The 26105-nt window shown below is 36.4% G+C and overlaps 1 protein-coding gene and 1 pseudogene across 1 annotated transcript; both read right to left on the bottom strand.

Moving 5' to 3' along the window:
• Positions 1-10573: 10573 nt before the first annotated feature.
• Positions 10574-11986, bottom strand: LOC107633289 (uncharacterized; annotated as a pseudogene).
• A 42-nt stretch (positions 11987-12028) lies between these two features.
• Positions 12029-16799, bottom strand: LOC148571159 (uncharacterized). The gene is made up of 8 exons (XM_088507228.1): positions 16697-16799; positions 16380-16553; positions 15225-15663; positions 14803-15111; positions 14285-14375; positions 13769-13958; positions 12566-13162; positions 12029-12255 (listed from the first exon to the last, which is right to left on the bottom strand). The coding sequence occupies exons 1-8, from the start codon at positions 16797-16799 to the stop codon at positions 12029-12031; spliced, it is 2130 nt and encodes a 709-aa protein (XP_088363354.1).
• Between the last annotated feature and the right edge of the window lie 9306 nt (positions 16800-26105).

Raw genomic sequence — 26105 nt, 5'->3', positions numbered from 1 at the left:
CACAAAGCCCTAGCATGAGTCTCATTAGCAATGTGATTGTAAACATTATCATTCACCCATTGCCTAATAAAACCACAAACTTGTTGGTGTTCAAACTCCCATTCTTCATCTATTTTAAATTCTGGTTTTTGTGTAGAAAATACGGGTAAATGTAGATTTTTGACAAACAACAAATCCTTCATTTTGCCCTTCCATAGATAGTAATTAGTGCCATTCAAACTTATCATCCTAGTAGAATTATTTGCCTCCATCTTTCAAGCAAGTTATAACCAAATACCCAAAACTGAGCTCTGATGCCAATTGATAGGAATAAAACACACAATTTCCTACTTGCAAGAATTAGAGGAGCAACAATATCCACTCACAACAAGTATTAAGACCAGCACAATAATACCCATTAGCAGCGGAAAGATCACATAAATCAGAAATTAGAGACAAGCTAACACACCAAGATTTTTAACGTGGAAAACCTCCTCAATGAGAGAAGTAAAAACCACGAGTCACCAAGACCAGGAAATAGCTTCACTATGATGAAAAATAGGGTACAAAGAGTAACAAATTACTGCACAAAATGTGTATACAACAAGCCAAACAACCCAAGCTTCAAAGCTTTCAAAACAAGAACAAGAAGATGAAAATACAACAAAAATAGAGCTACTGTGCGTGACCAATATCTCCAGCTACAAACATCGAATCGAAGATCCGAACGGTGAAATCAAAGAAACCAGATGTGTAGAACACACTGTCCAAATTTGAGCTCGATCCAACAGTTAACGAATCTGCAGTGACCAATTTACAAAGACAGCTTTGTGTATGTGCGAAAATAACTTTCTCTCCTCTTTTCTCTCTAGTGTTTGGTGTTCTCCTTTCAAAATGACCTCTCTTTCAACTCTAACTCACCTCAGCCACTTCAACTATTTATGGGTTTGGATACTAATATTTGGGATTTTTCTCCACATAGGAAGGGAGCCCAAAAACTCAACACAGACAATGTCATTGTACATGCGGCGATATTGTTGGCGTCGCCCTCCTTTGAGCCACTAATATCCAACGCACTTTTGAAGCGTGCACAAACTCACTAGCGCCATGGCTACCCGAAGCAGCAGCATCAGTTACTCCTTGCTGTCAAGGTTGAGCTCGAGTAGTTCATCATATCCATCATCGATGACCCAAGCATCAGCAACGTCATGCGCGAAGCAAGTTTCTCTAGCCCACCATTAAAGCAACAATCGAATAGTTCCTCACCCAAAAGTGAAGGGTTTAGACAGTGGTGTTAAAAAATTAGGGATTGGGTGGTGGCTACAAAAAGTTTGGAAATCGGAGGAGGAGTAATTTAGATTAGGAAGGGTAGATTAAAAATTTTGAATAATTTTTTAGAATTTGGATAATTTTATCAACAAAAATTCATCTTTTATGTGTACAAAGTCAATTTAGTTTTTTTAGAAGTAAATTTCTCAATGTATTATATATTCATGGTCAAAAATGATAATTTACTCAAATTTTTATTAAAAATTAAACTTTTGTATTTTTAATATACTTTTTAAAAGTATTCAATACAAAAAAAATGAAAAACTTATTATTTTTAATATTCTTAGTCAGATCTAATTTGGTAAAATTTTTTAAAGTGATTGCATTAAGAAATACAAGCATCTTACTCTACATTTGATAAATAAATAAAAAATCAATCATGTTAAGTGTACACTAAAATTAGTCACTAGTGTAGAATATATATTAAAATATAAAATACAGATTAAAATAAATTAAACTATATATGTATCTATACAAAAATACATAATGGCTAACTTTATTATACAAATGGTATTTTTTATTAAAAAGTTAGATATGTTTTTAAAAGAATCTAAGAATATACTTTTAAAAATTAGTTTACACTTGTACGATACGTTGCTGGTACGGGTTGATGGAAGGATCAGAGACTCGCCAGTTTTGGTGATGACGCGATCGAACCTTTGGAGGTATAGGTTAATGGATCTAAGAGGGAGGTGATACCTGCAAAAATACTTCGACGCTCAAGTTATAATGGGTCTAAGAAGTATAGGTTAATGGTGTGTAATGTACCTGGAAGAGCTTTAGACTCCCTTTTATATAGTTTTTCGTATTATCTTATTTTATCAGTTAGCCAGGATAAGGAAGATATTTGAATTTGAATGTTGGTTAGAGATTCTCGGTCTTCTGGCCTGTTTGGGCCGTAGAGACGATTTGGGCTCGAGAATCGGGTTGTCGTTGGGCAATTTGGAGCCCCAAACACCAGGTCCGGAACAGTTGTCCACAGATTGTGAGAGCATATTTGCTTGGTCTCATCGCTGGCTGGTGAGTTCGGTTCTCTGTAGTTTGGGAGTCCGTGATCTCGTGGTCAAGTGCTGGGCCGTCCCAGCATCTATTCGTTGCGTTTCTCAATGATGGGATTTTTTGTTATGCTTTCCAAGGCATCATAATGATGCTTAGTTGGAAAGATAGGTTGTCGTCTTTTTTCCAGTTTTACCCCTTGTCCCTCCATACCCCTTGTCCCTCCACATGTTCATTAAAACTTTGGGGGTTTTATTTCTCTTCTTTTATAACTGCCTTCTTCATTTCTCCATTTTTCTATTGCCTTTCTGCTCTCTTTTCTAATTCTCTGGGCATTTTTTGCTAGTTTCTGGCGCTGCTCTTTCGGATTAGTTGCCGTACTCCTTGTTGGTGCTGCATTTCCTTGCGCCCATCCTGTTTTGTCATTTTTCTTTGGTTTCTGAGAATAGGTTGGTGCCTTTCTTCAGCTTTTATATTTTTCACTTCGTTGTTTTTTTATACTATTTCATGCTTTTATTTTTGGGCTTTCTTTTGTGTTGTAGTAGTAAAATGGGGGGGGGGGGAGTTGCCACTATTTTGGTGTAGTATGAAATCTAGTAGGTTTTATGTTCTCTGTATTTCTGGGGAGTGGGTTGACGGTGGTGTCCCTTTTGGTTATAGGTATAATTTGGTAGAGGGCGGTTCAAAAAAATCCGGGTCTGCTTTTTCGGGCTAGGAGTATACCGGACCATTACCATTGGATGACCTCCAATGTTTTAGGTATACCTTCTAGATTGGGTGAGGGTGATCTTAAAAAACTTCGAGATGACAGGGCCGTATGCGGCGGAGGCAAGGCGGAACGTTAGTATGAACTCGTGTTTGCTGATGAGAACAAGAGGATATGCTACATTAACTTGCATTCCCTCCGAGTTCCCGAGTGTGGATTCACGAACCACTATTTACAAAGTTGGGGGTTTGGCCTCCCTTTTTGGTTTTCACCATGGCTCTTTTGAGTAGGGTTCTCGTGGAGCCGACCCAGTTGCATCCGAACAGCTGGGCGGCCATTTAGACGTTTGAGCTAGTATGTGACTTCTTGGAGATCTAGGCTCAAGTTGAGGTGTTTTTGTTTTTCTTTCTTTGTATTATTCTGCATAAGGAAGGGAAGAATCGGAAGGGCTATATCTCCTTCCGGTCTCAGTCGAATCGTCATATTTTCAGAGGATTCGTTCCACGGTTTTAAGGCAGAGTATTTCAAGGTTCGCCCCACCCGAGGTCATCACTCGTTTTGGTTGACCTTGGAGGGTGAGCACCGAATTGCTACTTATTGGAATTTCGGGGCGGGGCCTCCTATCTGACAAGGATAACTTATGGGGGTCTGACTCCTGAGAACAAAGATATCGCCGACATTTTATTGGCAAATTTCAGGGATAGGCCATTGAATCTTGGCTATGTGATGGGGGATCCTGAGGCGGGTAAATCTTATGTGGTAGGTTTTCCCCTTATTTTGAATTTCTAAGTTTGTGTTTTTGTTGCTTTTATTTCCGAGTTTGTAACTTGTGGTTTTTGCTTTGCTTTGTTTTTATAGTTGAGATGGCTGGCGGGCAAACGACTTTGGCGAGGTTGAAGTACTCTTTCCTTCGTGACTCAAAGACTGGGGGTGAGGGGGACTCGCTGTCAACTCCTTTGGTTGTTTCCCAGTTGGGTTTGCAAAGTGGTGTCTCAAGAGGTGGTTGTTGCCAGGGCAACTGGTGCCGATGCCGAGGTCATCGAGATCCCCGTCACTCAGTCCAGCAAGAAGCGGAAGAGGCTAGTTAAGGGTGGTGAGAATTTGGAAGAGGAGGTTAGTGTTACTTCTGTGATAGATAAGGATTTTGAGGCTCTAGCCTTCATTGACAAGCATCTCCTTTCGGGTACCGAGGAGTTCTTCTATCATTGCAACCTTGCAGGCCAGGCCAAGTCTGTTTATCGGGCTCTTCTCTACTCTACTGCCATTATGCAGAAGATGGAACCGATGCTGACCCAAGTGCTCCTTCTAGATGGCAAGTTTTGCCATTCTCAGGCAGAGGACGGTACGCTTAAGAGCAGCTGGAGGATGTTGATACTGCTTGGTAGAAAGCTGCGAAGGATGCTAAGGAGGTTAGTTCAGAGATCCTATGTCTTTTCGAGTGGGAGACCGAGCTTGTCTCACAGCTTGCTCGAACTCGAAAGTAGGCTGGCAATGCTGAGCTAGAGGTGTCTTCCGCTTGTTCCGAGGTGGAATCACTAAAGACCGAGGTTGCGTAGCTAAAGAAGGATAAAGAAGGCCTACTCGTCGACGCCAAAGATGCTATTCCGGGGATCGAGGAAGCTTTGAAAGCCCAAGTTCAGGTGTTGTCTCCCGATGTGGATGTGTCGGTGTTAGGGGCCTTCTGAACCGTGAAGGACGGGGAGATTGTTGACTTAGAGTAATTTTTACTTTTATGTTTTGTAAAGAATTGTTTATGTTTGTAAGTCGTTTGTTCGACATGTATACACTGCCTTGGTGGCCTTTTAGGCCGTTCATTATGAACTTTGTTTGGGCCTCTTGGTGGGTCAGATTTCATGCTTATTTTGTTTTTGGATATCCGTTTTATTGGCCTCGGGAGTGATCGGTCCCGGGGTGGCTGTTTTGTTCGTACTGTTTTCATTTGGCAAAAATGTAAAAAATAAGGAAAGTCTTTTCTTTTGAATGAATAACCTATTTATTAAAGGTCGAGCCTCGTTAAAACCTCATATTATCTTTGGGTAGGAAAGAGTGCTCGAAAAAACAAATTAACATGAACATGACAATCGAAAAAATAAAAGAAATACAAAATCTGTAAATAAACCTTAAAATTTGCTAGAGTTATCAACTCGGTAGAGTTCGCCTATGAGTAGTAACGCCATATGTTCGCAGCATTCCATGACCTTAGTAGCTCGGTGCCATTAAATCGTTCCAGCTTGTATGCTCCCTTCCTGATTACAGACTTAACTCGGTAGGGTCTTTCTAGTTGGGAGTTAGCTTTCCTTCTTCCGGGGTAGGGGGCAATGTCTTTGCGTCATAATACCAGATCTCCTTGTTTGGAATTCCGTTTTACCACTTTTTGGCTATATCTCAAGCTTACCTTTTGTTTTAAGGTGAGTTCTTGTAGGCGGGCTATGCTTCTAACTTCATCTACGAGATCTCGTTCTGCGGCTTCGTCATGTTCTCTGACGGTCCTTCAAGGGATGGGTTCTCCAACCTCAACGGGAATAACGGCTTCTAGGCCATATGTTAGCCTGAAGGGGGCTTCCTGGTCGAGCTCTGGGGAGATGTTTGGTACGACCAGAGTATGGAGTCGAGCTTGTAAGCTCGAAGTCCTTTGGCTTCGTCTAGCCTTTTCTTGAGCACTTTTAGGATGACTTTGTTGGCTGTCTCTACTTGGCTATTGATTTGTGGATGTTCCACTGAGCTAAACTTCTGTGAGATGCCAAATCCTTCCAGGAACTCCCTGAAGCGCTTATTATCAAACTGGGTCCCATTATCTGAGATCACGATCTCTGGGATCCCGAACCAGGTTATGACTTGACTCTAAAATAATTTTTGGCATTGAGTGGCTATGATTATGGCTAGTGCTTCAGTCTCGATCCACTTGGTGTAATAATCGATAGCCACTATGAAAAATTTGAGTTGCCCGAGAGCCGTGGGAAAGGGGCCTACGAAGTCAATTTCCTAAATTCTGAAAGGGCGTTCTGCCGTTAGCATACTGAGCTGATGCGGGGCCACTTGGTAGAGGTCAGCGTGCACTTGGCACTATCTACAGCTTTTGACTAGTTGGAGGACATCTTTGATGATGGTAGGCCAAAAGTATCCAGCTCGGATAACTTTCTAGGCTAGAGTCTTGCCTCTAACATGGTGGCCGCAACATCCTTCGTGAATTTCACGAAGTATGTAGTCCGTTTGACCGAGCTTTATGCACTTGAGGAGGGGTTGGGACAGTCCTCTCTTATATAACTGTCCTACTATTGTGGTGTACTTTGTGGCATCCCGCTTCAAATATTTTGCCTCTTTCGGGTCTTCGGGCAAGTCTCCGGTGGTGAGGTACCTGAGAATCAAATAAGTCCAAGAGTGGTGACTGGACAAGGGCAAGTTTGTCAAGTAGGTGTCCGTGATGGAAGGTGTTTTTATGACTTCTTGGATTAATGAACGGTTTCTTGAGCATGACTTGGTGCTTGCCAGTTTGGAGAGCAGGTCAGCTCTTGCGCTCTTTTCCCTGGGAATGTGCTGGATAGTCACCCTATTGAATTCGGCGATTAGTTCCTTAACCTTAGATAGGTATTGTTGTAGCACAAGGTTCTGTGTTTGATAGTGTCCGTTAATTTAAGAACTGACTATCTTGGAGTCGTTGTAAACTCGACTTGGTTGTTGGAGACTGAAAATTCGTACCGAATTAATTATTCAATAGTAATGCTGTTCTTATTTTCTAATATTACTCCTGTCCTGCCAAATTCAAATAAAGTAAATATCAATAAATAGAGTTGAGAAGAAATATACAAAAGTGTATATTGATTTGGCTAACAAGGTCTATACTGAGTCTCCAACCGACTTGAAAGTTTCATTATTTGAATAAGTATTTACAAGATATTTTTTATTCAAGTTTTCTTCAATTAAGATAATTTGAATCACAACTTATTTAAGAATTTTCAGATATTATTGCATAAATTTTTTTTAGGTTAAATTTGACTCAAATCAACTAAAATGATCTAAAAACTTTAGATATTTTTCAAGTTTTTTTGGTTTAAGTTTGGTCACGAATGTATTATATACTACAAAGAATAATAAATGTATATAAAACATTTGTAACTTCTAAAATCCTTATTTTAAGAAATATCAAAGATAAAAACTATTTTAGATTGTATTTGTAAATTTGGTGTGTAATAAACAACTAAGATTACAAAAATATTATATTAACTTTTCTGATTTGGGGATAGCTTATTACAATGAAAAAAGAATAAAAAGAATAAACAATACTTGAAAACAAATGAGTAGTATTTTGTTACAATGCAAACTTCTTATCCTTTACAGGTTCCTTGACATGTATTTAATATGCTGCTTGGCAAATGAATATTGAAAACATTTTCTTTCTTCGCAATCAACTTGATTTCTTGAAATGTGCAAGCCGGAAGTACAAATACAGCCTCTCTAATAAAGAGCTTTTAGTAACCTTTTCTACACTTCTAGCATATGAGTGAGAAATTTTTTCTTTTAAACATTTTAGCTTGTTGAGCACGTTTATAATTTGGAACCAAAATATATCCTTGAATTTGAATATTTTTCTAAGGTGTAGGAGTTTTTTATATCTTACTTATATGATCTATGAATCATTATGTGGCTGATTTTTATTTATATGGAAAAAATATTGGTGTTTTTGTTAGAAATGAAATTATTTGGTGTAATTACAGATATGTGAATTTTGTAGGTGAAAAATCAACAAGTAAGGGCGTGTTAGACACGTGGTAATATCTTGATCAACACGTGGAGACGTGTTGAACATGTGACACCATCTTAACCAACACGTGAGGACGTGTTGCAACACGTAAAGAGCGTATTGAATAATTTCTACAATACTGTAATATACTTCAAATGTCAATATTCAACCAAAACATAATCTTTATTTCCATATTAAAAATAATTTCTGTCATTTTGTCGTAGCTTCTAAAATAAGTACTAAACTCAAACTTACATCCTGAGGTGTTTGAGCATTAAATATAGCATTTTCAAGCCTTATACCTTTTTGGTTTGCAGTAAATTACTTAGAGAAATATTCTCTAGTACTTCAGAAATTGAGCAAATTAAATCATTAGTAATGAATTAATTAATGAAATTATAAGATTATATTTGTCATTTGTTAATCATTAAAATTTAATCTAAAATGTGAAACTAATAATGAACGCTTAGAAAATTTCGAACAAAACTTTGTTAGTTCTTCTAGGATTGATTTGACTCATATATACCATTATACCGTGAAAGAAAGAGTCATTTGTGTGTTGAAAATTGGTTTAATTATTCTGTTGGTTTTTATAATTTTACAAAATTTTTAATTAGATCTTTATACTTTTTTAATTGAATTTTTATACTATTTTTAATTTTGTAATTATGTCATTTCTATATCAAAAATATTAAAATTAACATAATATTTCTTCTAAATATATACCGTCAAATATATAGTTAGCTTTTTAATTATAAAACTTAATTTATCAAAAAATATTAAATTAACTCCAATATTTTTTATACTAGAAATGTCCTAATTATAAAATTAAAAGTAGTATAAGAATTTAATTAAAAAAATATATAAAAATCTAATTAAAAATTTTAATAAAACTATAAGAACAAAATAATTAAACTTTGAAAATTTCGATATATTTTATTCCTTGAACTAGATAGAAGGTACGCTTGCATTTTGGTTGTAGATTACTTTTTTCCTTCGAGGCAGTTTCATATTGTTGTGTGTACAAGAAGAGAAAAACATTTGGCTTGTTGAGCACGTTCATAAATATTTGAAGCCAAAACTATCCGATTTTTATGTAACACTATTTCTAAGGTCAATTTCCACGTGTTCTTCCATTTTTTAGGTAGACAAGAATCTCAAAAGCTTATTCTAAAGTTTTGATTGTGTAGTAGTTTTGTTCAAATCTCATTTTTATCTAGTTTGTTTTTAACAATTTAGAAAAAAATTAAGTAATTTAAAACACTTGAATAAATTATTAGATAAAAATTAATATATGTTTTAAATCATATTTATTTTTGTTAATTCTCAAAACTCAATCTAAGATATATGGAGTTAAAAATATTCTAATTTTCTGATGATGATAAACCAAATATAATTCTAAAATTGTATTGATTCCGGGAAATAATAAACATTAACAATAAAGATCTTCAATATATATGATATCTCAAAGTAGAAAAAATTGAATAAAATATTAGAAAATCTCAGCACAAGTACTTATAGAACTAATATGAGCAATATAACATAGGAAACTTATCACGTATTCCATTGTATTTTAGGAAAACATTTTGTTCCATTCCATTTTCACCATTTAGATTTAATATAAAAGAATATGAACGGCGCAGATTCTAGTTACACAACTGTTGTGGACTGCAATGGAAAATAGTGCATGGTGGGGATGTCACTGTTCCACCCCTTGGTCCAACTTGATTGGAAGGTAGCTTTGTGTGGGTATTTACTTGACCGTAAATGGATTAATAAATATGTAGAGTAATATCCTAAATTAATTCCTACAAAATTTATAGTTGGATATTTTAATTTTTAATAAATTTTAATTATTAAATTAGTTTCTAAATTTTTATTTTGTTAGACAAATCAATTCTCACATTAAATTATTTGTTTAAATAAAGGAAATAATCTTTGAATTTTAATTTTTTTTAGATTAATATGTTTTTATTAAATGAATGATACAGACTGACTAATTTTTTTTTTTTATTAAAAATTGACGTAAAAATTGATATGTTTATCAAAATTAAAGATTAACGATTAATTTGGTGATTCAAATTTATTAAGGGTTAAATTGTCCAACTAAAAATATTTTTGGTGATTGATTTGGTATATTACTCTTGAATGTATTGATAGGATGAAAATCTAGATGAGTAAAAAGATGATATATGCATGGATTATTATCTGTGTCAATATTTTTTTTTAAATATATATTATGTAATATACTAAAATAATCTTTTAGGATTAATTTTAGAAAGATTAAGATATTTTTTGCTAATTAATACTTTTTTAAGGATTAAGATTCTTTAAGTGCCATAGAAATTAAAATTTGATTGTAAAATGACTAAAGTAGTCTGTTTATTGATTTTAAAAACACCAAAATACCATTTTAATAAAGCTTGGTTTTTACATCATAACTATTTTAGATGAGATTTCATGCTCTCAATAATTTAATTTTCCTCTAAAATAGGACTTTTTATTATCATTATCATTATTATTGTTATTCATCTAATATTTAGTAATTACAGTAATAATTACTTTCTTAATTAATAATATTAAAAAAAAATTTAATCATTCATATATATGATTTACTTATTTTTATTAATTTCTTATATATATATATACTAGTTCTACCCGTGTCAAGCACGAGAACATAGTAGCAAAGATCTTGAATCGTGAATCACAAGATGCTGGTGGGATGAAACTAAACAATAACACGTTCGCAACAAATAATTACAGATTTAAAGGGAATAACACCTTCAAAGCAAGGCAAGAGAGCTGAACAACGAAGATTTTGGTCACTACCGAACGGCAGGAAGTAAATTGACAAAAACCTCTCGGTAGACAACATTAATAGTATGATTTGAGACTATACCACTAGAATCAACAACCAAGATCTTGAGGCCCAAGGCACTGTTGACTCAAGAGAGTGCAACATAAAGCTGACCATGTGTGAAAATTGGCGTTGAAAGATACACACCAACATTTGATAGTGTCTGTCCTTGAGACTTATTTATGGTCATTGCAAAGTAAAGTAGAATTGGAAACTGTCTTCGGGTAAACTTGATTGGTAATGTTTCATTATTAGGGACCATATTCATTCTAGGAATAAATACAACATGACCAACATTACGACCCGATAATATGACGCACTTAATATATGATCACCAAGTTGCCTAACTTGCATCTGTGTACTGTTGCACAATCCATTAGATTGGTCAATATTACAAAGAAGCATGACAGGGACACCAATTTTAAGAACTAACCTGTGTTGTGGAATACCAGAATACCAGAACAATTCAATGCATTCAACGACTCTGTGCTCATCGTGTATAATTCAGATTCTAAGTGACCATCTTCGTTCAATAGTGTGTCAGAACTCAGATAAACCTTTTCATTGCCAGGGAGTAAAGACATGACATGATTGTTAACTTTCATGACAACATCAAGTGTCGGTGCCAATATACTTCTGTCCTTAAAATAGTCCACGCTAGAAATATGCAGTAACACATCAGGATAAACGAACAACACCAGATCGTGAAGAGCTGGTAACTCAATATCCAATAGCAATTTGTCCGGTATCCTAATCACTGATTCGCCATCTATACTGTCTCCTAATAACCCATCACCTAACTGAAGCAGCCAGTCAGCAAATTTCTTTAACTCCACACTGCGGTGATCTTGCGGGCCCCACACAGCCTCATGTTTTCGGTTAATTACAACACCTGGCAAGACTGCCACAAGTACAAACAATTCATACATGCATGAACAATATCCTCTCGAGAACCATGAGGAATGACAGGCAATATCTGACGAAAATCACCTCCAAGAACAACAACTTTTCCACCAAACAGGGCATCAGGCTTAGATCCATGATTAAAACGAAGAACATCTTTAGGGCACTTGTCAAGTGCTTCGTAGAAAAATTTGTTTAACATAGGTGCCTCATCCCATATAATTAATTTTAAAGATGAAATAAGATGTGCCAAAGGCATGCCCTGTCTTATATTACATATGGAATCTTGGTTAACACTAAGCAGAACCTTAAATCGTGAATGAGCAGTTCGGCCATTTGGTAACAATAATGTTGCAATTTCGCTAGATGCAACGTTGAGAACAATTTGACCTTTCGACCTTATCGAAGTGGATAGTGAATTCCAAAGAAAAGTCTTCCCAGTTCCACCATATCCATACACAAAGAAAAATCCACCCATGTCACGGCTGACTGCATTAAAGATTGTATCGTACGCAACACGCTAGTTTTGATTTAAGCGGGAAACTAAATCGACAGAAATAGTTGCCAACTCGTTCTTATTGAAATTGAGCTCATCAAGGAACACCGTGTCACGAGGCTCTACGGAATCCAGCAAATCCGGAAACGGCAGGTCGCTAAATTCTTTTAGGGTCCTACCATTCAACTGCAACAATTCTTCAATCTTGGCGAGAGTGGTGGACATGATCTCGTTAGCGAAACGCTCGAAACCTAAATCCACAACAGAAAAGATGAATGTAACAAAACACTTTGGCACGATAATAAAATTTAACTCGGAAAAAACACAAGAAACAATTAATAAAAAGATTTTTTTTTACAATCAAATGTGAATTTAGCATTAGAAAAATATAATGGTGCCAACTAACGCAAATTTTACTTGGAATCTATCTGTTGTCAAACATTATGTCATCTGCACAATATTTCCAACATTGTTCTCAAACGATATCAGGGCGAATAATGTTATTCGACATCAAAAGCATCGCAAAGAACCTCCTGATATAAGATGGTGACGCCCATGAACTGGCTTCATTTATTGCATCAATGAATTTTTTATCATCTTGCAAAAGCCCGATAGCATAACATGCTTGTTTGTATGTGTCATGGACAACTCCATCAACGGACTGAATATCAGCAAATGTCTGACACCCTTTTTGATAATTCAATAACATATGAAGATAGTACTCCTCTCTGTGAGACTGAGGAATATGGATGAGACGACCGATCACATGACCTTGCTTCCGAGGCTTCCAAATATGTCCCTGCTTATCCCAAACAAAATACGACGGCATCTCCGCGAAAGTCAGCCTACGGGCAGCATCAAATTTGTTGTTAACCTCCATCCATCCAATAAACATATTATCTTTTGATTCCGCACTCTCAATTACATTTTCAATAAGCTGATGATCTTCGTATAAAATATTTTGCTCATTCAGCAGATGGAATGGTAGGCGAATGACGTTAGGCTCTTTGAATTGAATCTCAAAACCAAAGAGCCTCCAAGAATCCTCGCACGTAGATATATATCGACAATCATAGTAATTTTGAATTTCATCCACAGTAACAACCGAATCATTTGAATTGTGGGATCGGAAGAAGGACGCAGTCACACGATCATTACCTTTATGTATATACTTAAAAAAAATACTTAATGGCAGACGTTTGGCAAGTGTACTCAACATTTATGTGACAACCATACTTGATAAACCACTATTTTGTGGTTTATTTTGTATTAAATTGAGTGGATTTTATCTATTATTCTCACACTTATGCATATAATTCGCATGTTTTACATTTTCCTTCCCAATTTTGTGCTACGATTGAAAACTTGCTTCTTTGGCCTAAATTTGCTAATTTTTAATCCTCTTTTATTACCATCGATGTCGTGATATGTTTGTCAAGTATTTTTAGGATTTATAGGGCAGGAATGACTTAGAGGATGGAAAGGAAGCATGCAAAAGTGAAAGGAACACAAGAAATTGAAGTTTTGAGAAGCTGGCAGCGACGCGTATACATGGACGACACGTACGCGTGACTGGTGCATTTGACAGATGACGCGCACACATGGACAATGCCTACGCATGGCCAGTAAAAAATCCTAGCGACGCGTACGCGTGGTTGGATTTAATACTTGAGAAGCAACTTTGTATTATATGGAACAATGAATCAATTGTCAACATCAACATTTTTCTTATTAATGGTTTGACCATTATTTGAACGTTTATACTTTGGGAAACTGCATTATCTATTACTGTTTTCTCATGGAAGGCCATCGGATAGAACTTTGAACACTTTTCCTTGACCATGCACGGACTGCTCATATTTAGCACCCCACATGGAACATGAACCATGAACTTTTGGACTAATTTGTAGAGCTTAGGTTGCATGTGTTCGTCAGGTATCTCCGCCGAGATATGCTGCTCAATATCATTGGAGGATCTTGGTTTCTCATTTTGTTAAATAAACAACAAAATGTGACAGTGTGGAAGGCCACACATCTGGAATTCAACTGTATAGACAACTGAAATATTCCAAAGAAAAAAAAAAAGCAGACTATGTAAGGGGAAAAACAACACAGGATACAAAATAGACTAACATAGCAGTAGGAAGTTGGAAAAGATACAGTGAAAAATGCTTACTTGCTTTTTGCTTTCCAAATATAGATCCATTCTTTAAGTCTTTTAGTAATTTGTCCAACTTGATTTTTAAACACTCTACAGATGATGTCTGGCCTGTCACTTGCCTTTAGTGAATATTTGGCAACACATTCTTTAACCTCGTTCCACTCTGGGTTACATGTGATAGTAATAAAATAGCTAGGATAGCCGGCATACCTGCATATATCAAATGCATCTTTGCAATTGTTATACATGTATCGAGGAACACCCATAAAGGAGGATGGCAAGATAACTAGTCGACCAGTTTTGGCAGCTTGTGTTTCACCCTGAATTAGGCACTTATACAGCCCCTACAGTTAATGGGAGCAAAACTTGTTTTGACGGTGTCTATGATACTTCAATCTTCCAGCCTCAACCATGGTGTAACTATCCACTAAAAACTGTTGAAACAAGCATCTTGATTTTAGTAGTACTTCCAACTCATGTGATCTCATCTGAAGTCGAAAAGAAAAAAAATTCCCTCATGTTAATGGTTTCTCTCTTATAAGTATTCTGCTTAGATCTTTCTTCTGATATTAAAATGCCATTCCTAAAACCATCTTCTCTGTATGGAAATAGCAATGGATATTGGAGAGTTAGGTACTGAGGGTGATTAACATCAATTCGTTTCAAAAGGTTTGAATGTGTCTCGATGATCACATCTCTGGCAAGGTTTTTCGTATCAAAGTCACCTACAATAAGAGCTGCAACTTCAGACGTTGACGACAGATTATATCTTCTACCATCAGTACTCCTTTTCTTAATAAGACAGAGCCGAAGCGGAGTCATTGAATCTTGAGCAAATCTTTGCCTAGCATACCAAAACGACTTAGCAAGGGAGTTATGGGAATCAAGCATGTCTCTTAGTTCAGCTACAATTTTTCGATCAATGGATTTATGTTCACCAGAGTGCCTACAAAAACATCAACAGACTAAACAACTGAGATATCCAAGTAAGCCTATCATAAGTAGTGAACATATCAATAATTAAGCAGCTAGGCAGAAGGCACAAACAATGCAACTCACCTAATTGCGTCAATTATGTTTTGAACCTCATTCCCAGTATCATAAAAATATAGTTGGGCAAACTTTGGCTTGTTAGATTGTTGTGGCATTAAACTCCTTATGGAATGATAATTCTGGCTACTAATAACAAACATGGGAGGAGCGGTCTCCTTGTTAATTGTGTACTGTATCTTTTCTGACATGGATATAAATGAAAACATACCATTGAAAGACCTAATATGTTTTTGATAATGCATAGCTTGGTCATCACTACCATCCAACAACAACATCAATAGTGGAGGCGGAATTGGCAACAAAGGCAAAGTGACTTTGCCACTCATGCAACAAATGCCAAACAATATAGTGTTATTCGGCCCTGATTTTGCAAGGTGCTCGTGAATCCACATATTGGTCCCACAGAAAAAATATTTGTTCACAGGAAGCTTGATTGACCAAACATCTACCACAAGAAAATGAGCAAAAGGAACTAAATGATCCAGTTATGCATGCATGATGTAACGTGTGAAAAAAATCAAAGTGAATAAGAGGTTGACCTGGTTCAATAGTGGATGCAGAAGAGATATGCACTTCCAGAGTGTTGGCATGGGAAAAATGAGGAGCAGTCAGCTGAGATAAAGATGACTGCGAACAATCCTTGCATTACCATCGGTAAGAAGAATTTGGTAAACAATTCGAGATTAATTAAATAATTACAATTTATGTGTGCCACAATCCCTGCCAAAATCACGCAACAACCCTAGCTGCGGTTACTCTTGGTTGAAGACAGTGTGAATGCTGATCTGGAGTAGCACCGAACCAAATCATGGGGGACTTTGTTGTGATTTTTACCAATTAGTCGCATCTAACGCATTGGAAAAAGTTAAGATGCACATCATATCCAACCTCTTCTGGGTTATGGCACGCTTCCGATTGGCTCTTGTTCGAGAAATGTTGAACGAAGATAACGTTGCAACGCAAGCAAGTTGTTAGAGGCATGCTCAGAAGTTTCCAAGTAACCGTCGCGTAGTAAAATAATATAAACAAAACAAACTTAAAACAACCGGAATGCGCATGTCAACTAAATCATAGGAGCGGCCATCCAATCGAATGGCAGGAAACTCTAAGATGGGACTGTAACTGAATGGAAAATTAGTAATTGACAGATTGAGAATGTACAAATAACTATGGTAACGTCACCTTCCCTTGTTACAGCTGGTGTGGGGAATATGTCCGGTACACCCATCCGGCTCTGGGATGGCACATGTCGTTGTATGTTCGGATTATCTGCTATAATGTAAACAAAAGTTGAACCCGAATAAGGCAGATAGCAGCAGCAATTCAGTAGACCAACTATATCAGATTAACCTAGATAGCCAAAAAAATTGACTGGTTCCCTCCGGGAAAAAATGATGATCATTTATAAACAGAAACAGAGAAGGGCATATTGAGAGAAAAAACACAATGAAGTTGATAGCGGTTAACCAAAAACAAACCATTCTTGGAATAGTCAGCACGTAACAACGGTTGCAGTCGTCGCCTTTTGTTGCTCAGGAAAGCCATGCTGCGTTGCCTCGCAAGCTTACCATGGTGGTCCATGAACACAAACCAAGGGAAGGGAAAAATAACAACCTAACCAACGGCGTTAAACAGGGAAAACCATTTTGAGACAAATGAGTCAACGAGATCAGAGAATGCGGTACCTCAATTGTGTCTGGCCAGTAAGCAACGACTACTTGCTCAAGGAAAAGTCAGCAAACAGCTCGGGATTAGAGCGAATAAAATCGTTGGCTCACAAAAAACCTCCAGGCGGGAACAATTAAAAGCATCTTTGTCAACTCTAGCCATTATCTTTGACTTTGTCACTGGATATGGATTTTTTCTCCCTGTGAGTTAACAGAAGATCACTACCGGTGGATGCTCAGCAGGATCCGATGCCCCTGAAACACTGGTAATATTTAGTGAAACCAATTTTCTGAGATTGAAATATCCTTTTAAACTATCAAGTTGATGATATAGCATGATAAGGTAATAAGTATATTTAATATTAACGATAATTTGTTATATATGTTGATTAATGAGCAAAATTCATATATTTCGTTTTGAGCATGGCCAAGGAAAACAAAACCGATAACATCGACCACACAAAAATAGTTCTGATTTTAAAGTAACAAATTACACAACAAGCAAGGAAAATTATGATATAGTTACATTAGAGAAAACGAAAATAACATACAATAAAAAACTACGTAATTTAAACTAATGGATACTACTTTACAAAGGGTACTTAGAAATTCTTCGTTTTGTTTATTCGAAGAAAGGTTAGTTAAAATGAATGTAAGAAATATTTAAGTCAGGCATTTAAAAGAACGAAAAAAAATAAACATTTAACCTGATTGTGGAAAAATTGTAATTACAGAAGGAATAATGTAACAACATTAAAAGATCACCATAAACCAATATTTTAGTTTTATTGTCGTTCCTTGCTTTAAAAAATTAAAACAACTCTAATCTCCCATTTGTTTTGTGGGGAATCGGAAAGATTATAACTGACCCGAAAGCATGTGAGGAGGACAGGCATGGAAACCCGATCCAATTCAAATATAACTTTCCTTGAAACCTAGCCCAAAATTGATTCTGTATCTCAAGTTCGCATGAAAATTGCATTGCTGAAAAGAATGCGAAAATGAATAACCCGATGACGGAGCAATGTCGACCGTGGATCCCATCACGTTGCGGATGATGAGGTTTCATTTTTTTACCCATACTTTGTGCGCCTGCCAGGAAACCCGTGCAGTGTGCTAGCCGAAATAAAAAAATTGTGATTGGCAAGCTTGTTATAATGATAAATGGAAGAACGTAATTTTTTTTTATTTTAATGCAAACATATGTTAGCCGTATGGAAGAAACGTTGTTGTGAAGCATGTAATGCCAAACTGTGATAAAAAATGCATTGAATAGAGACACATGAACACAACACTACACAATCGGTTATCTCTTATAATGCACATTGTTTGCAATGGTGTTGAATACCCAACCTCTATAGATAAATGAGAGGCCAATATTCAATGGACAAAAAGGTTAGTTTCAATATGCAGCAAACTAAGTTGTTTTAACAAATATATATAAGTTCTGACATGCCATGAATGATAGGAATTTAATTCATGTATAATAAACAAACACATGTAAAGCCGTGACCCGATAGACCAATATGGTTCCACATAATGATCACGTTAAACAGCGAGACACTGTTAATTGAAGTCAATTATTTTGCATTAAATGGTTGCCAAGATTCAAGCAACACCTAGAAGCATTACAATAAATTAGCCATCGAACAATAAGGCACATCAACACGGATGTATGTGTGATGCGTAAAGATCATATGATTTTATAGAAACGAAATAGGAAAAGCTCTTTATTCAGCGTCCACAAAACGACACGCTTTATTTTATTAGAGCTCGATTCTGAACCAAAAGAACATGATCTCAGAGGTTTGTGGCTCTTGGATCATTGGTATCCTTCGTCATATACTTCTCAAATGCAGGAAGCAGGTTCTTGGATGCAGTGGATGGAGTATGGGAGGAGCCGCCACAATCAATTCTGAGACAGATCCATTTCACAAGAGTGTGGGCAATCATGGCTTCACAATCAATGGCCGAGATTGTAGTTTCCTTTGAGTTAGGAGGTGTGCTCAAAGTTACAACCCTGCTGACGTCGCCAGATCTAGCTGCATCATTATCGTAATCGCCCGGAATGATGGCCATGTTCTGCAAGTCAGCCTGCGATGAAAGCAATGTCAGGGTGGAAACCGCTTATATATATAGAGAAGTGAACAACGATCGATCTAACAAATCTATAAGGAATGCAATGTTAAGATAATCCAAGAAACTTACCTGATTAAGGTGTTTTTGAGCAGCAAGTGACATGATAATGTTAGGATCAGAACATATCCTAGAAACTGTGATAACGCACAGTTGAAATTTATTTAGGCTGTCTAGCCTCACAGTTAACTTGATCAGAAGAGTCTTTCCAATTAGTGCATTAAGCTCTTCTAGAAAATAATCCCTTGCATAACCCTTTGCATGCAAAAAAGAAAAGGTCAGTCCTCGAGAGTTGACTTAAAGAGCTAATTGAAAATAAAATAGAAATCATGCACCTTAGTGACGGCAACACACCGAAGATCAGCAGCAGACACTACTACAAGAAAAAGCAATATTTGTAACAAAAAAAATTGTTACAAGAAATCGAAATTTTGAAACAAAAGAAATTTGTAACAAAAAAAGGGGCCGTTGCAGTATGTCCCGTTACAAAAAGTTTTTGTAACAAAAAATAAAACTGTTACAATTCAAGATAATATTTTGTAACAAATTTTTCTGATACAAAAAACCAAAAGCCGTTTGATGAGCGGATAATTTATACGCTTTTTGGCATTGTTTTTAGTATGTTTTTAGTATGATTTAGTTAGTTTTTATTATATTTTTATTAGTTTTTAAATAAAAATCATATTTTTGGACTTTACTATGAGTTTGTGTGTTTTTCTATAATTTCAGGTATTTTCTGGCTGAAATTGAGGGAGCTGAGCAAAGATCTGATTCAGGTTGAAAAAGGACTGCAGATGCTGTTGGATTCTGACCTCCCTGCACTCGAAATGGATTTTCTGGAGCTACAGGTGTCCAAATGGCGCGTTCTCAATTGCGTTGGAAACTAGACATCTAGAGCTTTCCAGAAATATATAATAATCTATACTTTGCTCAAGGATAGACAATGTAAACTGGCGTTCAATGCCAGTTTCATGTTGCAGTCTGGCGTCAAACGCCAGAAACAGGTTACAGATTGGAGTTGAACGCCATAAACAGGTTACAACCTGGCGTTCAACTCCAGAAACAGCCTAGGCACGTGAGAAGCTTAAGTCTCAGCCCCAGCACACACCAAGTGGCCCCCAAAAGTGGATTTCTACACCAATTATCTTAGTTTATTCATTTTCTGTAAACCTAGGTTACTAGTTTAGTATTTAAACAACTTTTAGAGATTTATTTTGCAACTCATGACATTTTAGATCTGAACTTTGTACTCTTTGACAGCATGAGTCTCTGAACTCCATTGTTGGGGGTGAGGAGCTCTGCTGTGTTTCGATGAATTAATGCAACTATTTCTGTTTTCTATTCAAACACGCTTGTTTCTATCTAAGATGTTTATTCGCACTTCAATATGATGGATGTGATGATCTGTGACACTCATCATCATCCTCAACCTATTAACGCGTGCCTGACAACCACCTCCGTTCTACCTTCGATTGAATGAATATCTCTTGGATTCCTTAATCAGAATCTTCGTGGTATAAGCTAGAATCCATTGGCAGCATTCTTGAGAATCCAGAAAGTCTAAACCTTGTCTGTGGTATTCCGAGTAGGATTCAGGGATTGAATGACTGTGACGAGCTTCAAACTCACAAGGGCTGGGCGTAGTGACAGACGCAAAAGGATCAATGGATCCTATTCCAACATGAGTGGGAACCGACAGATGATTAGCCGTGCGGTGACAGCGCACCTAGACCTTTTTCACTGAGAGGACGGATGGTAGCCATTGACAACGGTGATCCACCAACACACAGCTTGCCATAGGAGGAACCTTGCGTGGGTGAAGAAGAAGACAGGGAGAAAGCAGAGATTCAGAAGACAAAGCATCTCCAAAACTCCAACATATTCTTCATTACTGCAGAACAAGTATTTAATTCATGCTCTTTTATTCTTCGCAATTCATACTGATAATTATAATTGATTTTCTAACTAAGATTTACAAGATAACTATAGATTGCTTCAAACCAACAATCTCCGTGGGATCGACCCTTACTCACGTAAGGTATTACTTGGACGACCCAATGCACTTGCTGGTTAGTGGTACGAGTTGTGAAACGTGTGATTCACAATTCGTGCACCAAGTTTTTGGCGCCGTTGCCGGGGATTGTTCGAGTTTGAACAACTGACGGTTTATCCTGTTGCTTAGATTAGGAAGATTTTGTCTTTTGGGTCAGAGTCTTTTACTTTCTTTTCAAAAATCTTTCAAAAGATTTTTATTTTTCTTTATTAATCTGTGATTTGTCTTTGAGTCTTTTATTATTGTTCTTGTTAAAATTTTAGAATCCTTATTTTCTTTTTCAAAAATATTTTTTCGAAATTTTATTTTTTTTACTAATAATTGAATTTCTCTGTTTGAGTTTAGTTTTATATTTTAAGTTTGGTGTCAATTGAATGTCTTTATTTTTCTTTTAAATTTTTGAATTTCTATTCATTGTTCTTTCTTAATCTTCAAGTTGTTCTTGTTTATTTTCCTTGTTTGATCTTTAGTTTTTCTTGTTTTGTGATTTTTCTTATTTTTCTTATGTATTCTAGAATTATTGGTATCTAAAAAAAAATAAAATATTTTTATACATTAAACACCTTGTTAAAATACTTTAAATTTATAACTCAATTGGCTAGAGCATTGTGTCTATGTTCTTGTGAATAATTGCTCCTTTGAGTCTTTCTTTCTAAAATCTTTTCAAAAATAATTTTTCGTTGATTAAATCTTGTGTCAAGTTTTAAGTTTGGTGTTTTCTTGTTAGTTCTTATTTAATTTTCGAAAATTAGTTTTTAGTTTTCTAAAAATTTTAAGTTTGGTGTTCTTTTTTTATGTTCTTGAGTTCTTTGAGTCTTTGACTTTTTGTTCTTCGTGTTCTTGTGAATTTTCAAGGTGTTCTTGAGTCTTTCTTGTGTTTTGATCTTAAAATTTTTAAGTTTGGTGTTCCTTGGTGTTTTTTCTCCAAATTTTCGAAAATAAAGAGCATTAGATCTAAAAATTTTAAGTTTTGTGTCTTTTTATTGTTTTTCTCTTTCCTCATTGAATTCAAAAATATCTTTTTCCTTTATTTTAATTGATTTTTCGAATTTTCCTTCTAAAAATTCAGATTTTATTTTTAAATTTTTTATTTTATCTTATCTTAGTTTTAAAATTTCAAAATTTAAATCTTTTTAAAAAAAAAAATCATATCTTTTTCAAAATCTTATCTTATCTTATTTCAAATTTCAAATTTTAACTTCCAAATTTCAAAATTCAAATTTCAAAATTCAAATTTCAAAACTTTTTAATTTAAATTCCTTATCTTCTCTTACCTAGCTTATCTTATCTTTTCTAACCTCAAATCTTAAAATCAAATCTTTTTCATATCTTTTATTTTATTTTATTTTATTTTCTTACAAGTATCTTTAATTTTAAGACATCTTTTTCAAAACTTCATAACCAATTTCTCTCTCTTCATTTTTTCGAAAATCCTCACCCACATCTTTTTCTAATCTTTTTAATTAATTAATTTAGTTTTCAATTTTCTTTTATTTATTTTTCTTCAAATTTTCGAAATTATAGTTAATTTTTCATTTATTTTATTTTATTTTAGTTTCGGTTTTCAAAAATATAAAAAATAAAAATATATTCTATTTGCTATTCATATCAATTCCCTTTTCTCCATCATGGATCTAAGTGAAATTGAACAGTCCAGAAGGACTCTGGGGTCATATGCCAACCCCACTACTACTTTATATGGGAGTAGTATCTGTATACCCTCCATTGGAGTCAGTAGCTTTGAGTTGAATCTTCAGCTCATTATCATGGTGCAGCAAAGTTGCCAGTATTTTAGTCTTCCTCAGGAAGAACCTACAGAGTTTCTGGCACAGTTTTTACAGATTGCTGACACAGTACATGATAAGGAAGTAGATCAGGATGTCTACTGATTATTACTGTTTCCATTTGCTGTAAAAGACCAAGCTAAGAGGTGGTTAAATAACCAACCTAAGACTAGCATAAGGACATGGAAACAGCTGTCAAAAAAATTCCTGAATCAATACTTCCCTCCAAAACGGATGACACAGCTAAGGCTGGACATCCAAGGCTTTAAACAAGGAGATAATGAATCTCTTTATGATGCCTGGGAGAGATACAGAGAGATGCTAAGAAAATGCCCCTTTGAAATGCTTTCAGAATGGGTGCAGTTAGACATCTTCTATTATGGGCTTACAGAGAAAGCTCAAATTTCTCTAGATCACTCAGCTGGTGGATCTATACACATGAGAAAGACAATTGAAGAGGCTCAAGAGCTTATTGATATAGTTGCCAGAAATCAGCATCTGTACCTAAATAGTGAATCTTCCATGAAAGAAGAGGCTAAAACAGTAACTGCTGAACTCAGTCCTGCAAAACAAATTACTGAATTCAATCAACAATTAGACTTTCTAACAAAACAGCTGGCCGAATTCAAGGAGATACTACAAGACACAAGAATGGCTAATATAAATATGGAGGTACAGTTGAAGCAAACAAAACAACAGTTATCAAAACAAATAACAGAAGAGTGCCAAGCAGTTCAATTAAGAAGTGGAAAAATATTAAATACCTCACTTCAAGGCAGCAGGAAGCCAAGAAAAGAACAAACTGCTATCCAAAATTCCTCTGAGGACAGTAAGAGCCCAGAGAGGAATAACTCTGGCGTTCAAACGCCAGAAACAGGCAAGAATTTTGCGTCAAACGCCCAATGGAAGCTCAGTTCTGGCGTTCAAACGCCAGGAACAAGTAAGGAGTTGGCGTCCAACGCCACTCCAGCTTCTAACCCTGGCATTCAAATGCCAGTGAGGGATCAGACATACACAAGTGCTGATAACAACCCCTCTAAAAAGGCTTCTCCAACCACCTCTATAGGAAATAAACCTGCAGCAACTAAGGTTGAGGTATATAAAGCCAAGATACCTTATCCTCAAAAACTCCGCCAAGAGGAGCAGGATAAGCAATTTGCTCGCTTTGCAGATTATCTCAGGACTCTTGAAATAAAGATTCCATTTACAGAGGCACTTGAGCAAATACCTTCTTATGCCAAGTTCATGAAGGAGATCTTGAGTCATAAGAAGGATTGAAGAGAAACTGAAAGAGTTCTCCTCACTGAAGAATGCAGTGCAGTCATTCTGAAAAGCTTTCCAGAAAAGCTTAAAGATCCCGGGAGCTTTCTGATACCATGCATATTAGAGGGTAATTGCACCAAGACAACTTTATGTGATCTTGGGGCAAGCATCAACTTAATACCTGTATCCACTATCAGAAAGCTTGGTTTAGCTGAAGAAGTTAAACCAACCCGGATATGTCTCCAACTTGCTGATGGCTCCATTAAATACCCATCAGGCGTGATTGAGGACATGATTGTCAGGGTTGGGCCATTCGCCTTTCCCACTGACTTTGTAGTGCTGGAAATGGAGGTGCACAATAGTGCTACTCTTATTCTAGGAAGACCTTTCCTAGCAATTGGACGAACTCTCTTTGATGTCCAAAAGGGGGAAGTAACCCTGAGAGTCAATGAGGATGAGTTTAAGTTGAATGCTGTCAAGGCCATGCAGCATCCAGACACACCAAAAGACTGCATGAAAGTTGATCTCATTGACTCTTTGGTAGAGGAGGTCAACATGGCTGAGAGTCTCAAATCAGAGCTGGAAGACATCTTTAAAGATGTTCAGCTTAATTTGGAGGGTTCAGAGGAACTGAAAGAGCCTCTGAGATTTCCTCAGGAAGAGGAGAAACCTCCTAAACCCGAGCTCAAGCCATTACCACCATCCCTGAAATATGCATTTCTGGGGGAAGGTGACACTTTTCTAGTGATCATAAGCTCTGCTTTAAACCTACTGGAAGAGGAAGCACTAATTCAAGTGCTAAGGACACACAAGACAGCTCTTGGGTGGTCCATAAGTGACCTTAAGGGCATAAGTCCAGCTAGATGCATGCATAAAATCCTATTGGAGTATGATACTAAGCCAGTGGTTCAACCACAGAGGCGGCTAAATCCCACCATGAAGGAGGTGGTGCAGAAAGAGGTCACTAAGTTACTAGAGGCTGGGATTATCTATCCTATTTCTGATAACCACTGGGTGAGCCCTGTCCATGTTGTCTCTAAGAAGGGAGGAATGACAGTGGTTCATAATGAAAAGAATGAACTGGTTCCCACAAGAACAGTTACAGGGTAGCATATGTGTATTGACTACAGAAGGCTCAATACAGCCACCAGGAAGGATCATTTTCCTTTACCATTCATAGACCAGATGCTAGAGAGACTAGCCAGTCATGAATATTACTGCTTTTTGGATGGCTATTCAGGTTACAACCAAATTGCAGTAGATCCACAGGACCAAGAGAAAACAGTATTCACATGTCCTTCTGGAGTATTTGCTTACAGGAGAATGCCTTTTGGTCTGTGTAATGCACCTGCAACCTTTCAGAGATGCATGCTCTCTATCTTCTCTGATATGGTAGAGAAATTTCTGGAAGTCTTCATGGATGACTTTTCAGTATTTGGAGACTTATTTAGCTCCTGTCTTAACCATCTAGCACTTGTTCTGAAAAGATGCCAAGAGACTAACCTAGTTCTAAATTGGGAAAAATGCCACTTTATGGTGACTGAAGGAATTGTCCTTGGACATAAAATTTCGAACAAAGGAATAGAGGTGGATCAAGCTAAGGTAGAGGTAATTGAAAAATTACCACCACCCACCAATGTTAAGGCAATCAGAAGCTTTCTGGGGCATGCAGGATTCTACAGGAGGTTTATAAAGGATTTTTCAAAAATTGCAAAACCCCTGAGCAATCTGCTAGCTGCTGACACGCCATTTGTGTTTGATACAGAGTGTCTGCAAGCGTTTGAGACTCTGAAAGCTAAGCTGGTCACAGCACCAGTTATTTCTGCACCAGACTGGACTTTACCATTTGAATTAATGTGTGATGCCAGTGACCACGCCATTGGTGCAGTACTGGGGCAGAGGCATGACAAGCTTCTGCATGTCATTTATTATGCTAGCCGTGTTTTAAATGATGCCCAGAAAAATTACACAACCACAGAAAAAG

Source organism: Arachis ipaensis, chromosome B3, assembly GCF_059453495.1.
Source record: "Arachis ipaensis isolate K30076 ecotype BB chromosome B3, ASM5945349v1, whole genome shotgun sequence".
Classification (NCBI taxonomy): domain Eukaryota; kingdom Viridiplantae; phylum Streptophyta; class Magnoliopsida; order Fabales; family Fabaceae; genus Arachis; species Arachis ipaensis.
This window is presented reverse-complemented; position numbering and strand designations above follow the sequence as displayed.

Excerpts from the sequence above, each read along its gene's own strand:
- LOC148571159 (XM_088507228.1), bottom strand. The coding sequence starts at position 16,799 with ATGGACCACCATGGTAAGCTTGCGAGGCAACGCAGCATGGCTTTCCTG. Across the intron at positions 14,376-14,802 it reads ATTGATGTTAATCACCCTCA|GTATGCCGGCTATCCTAGCT; the intron begins GTACCTAACTCT and ends TGATATATGCAG. Across the intron at positions 13,959-14,284 it reads TTGCCAAATATTCACTAAAG|CATATCTCGGCGGAGATACC; the intron begins GCAAGTGACAGG and ends GATATTGAGCAG.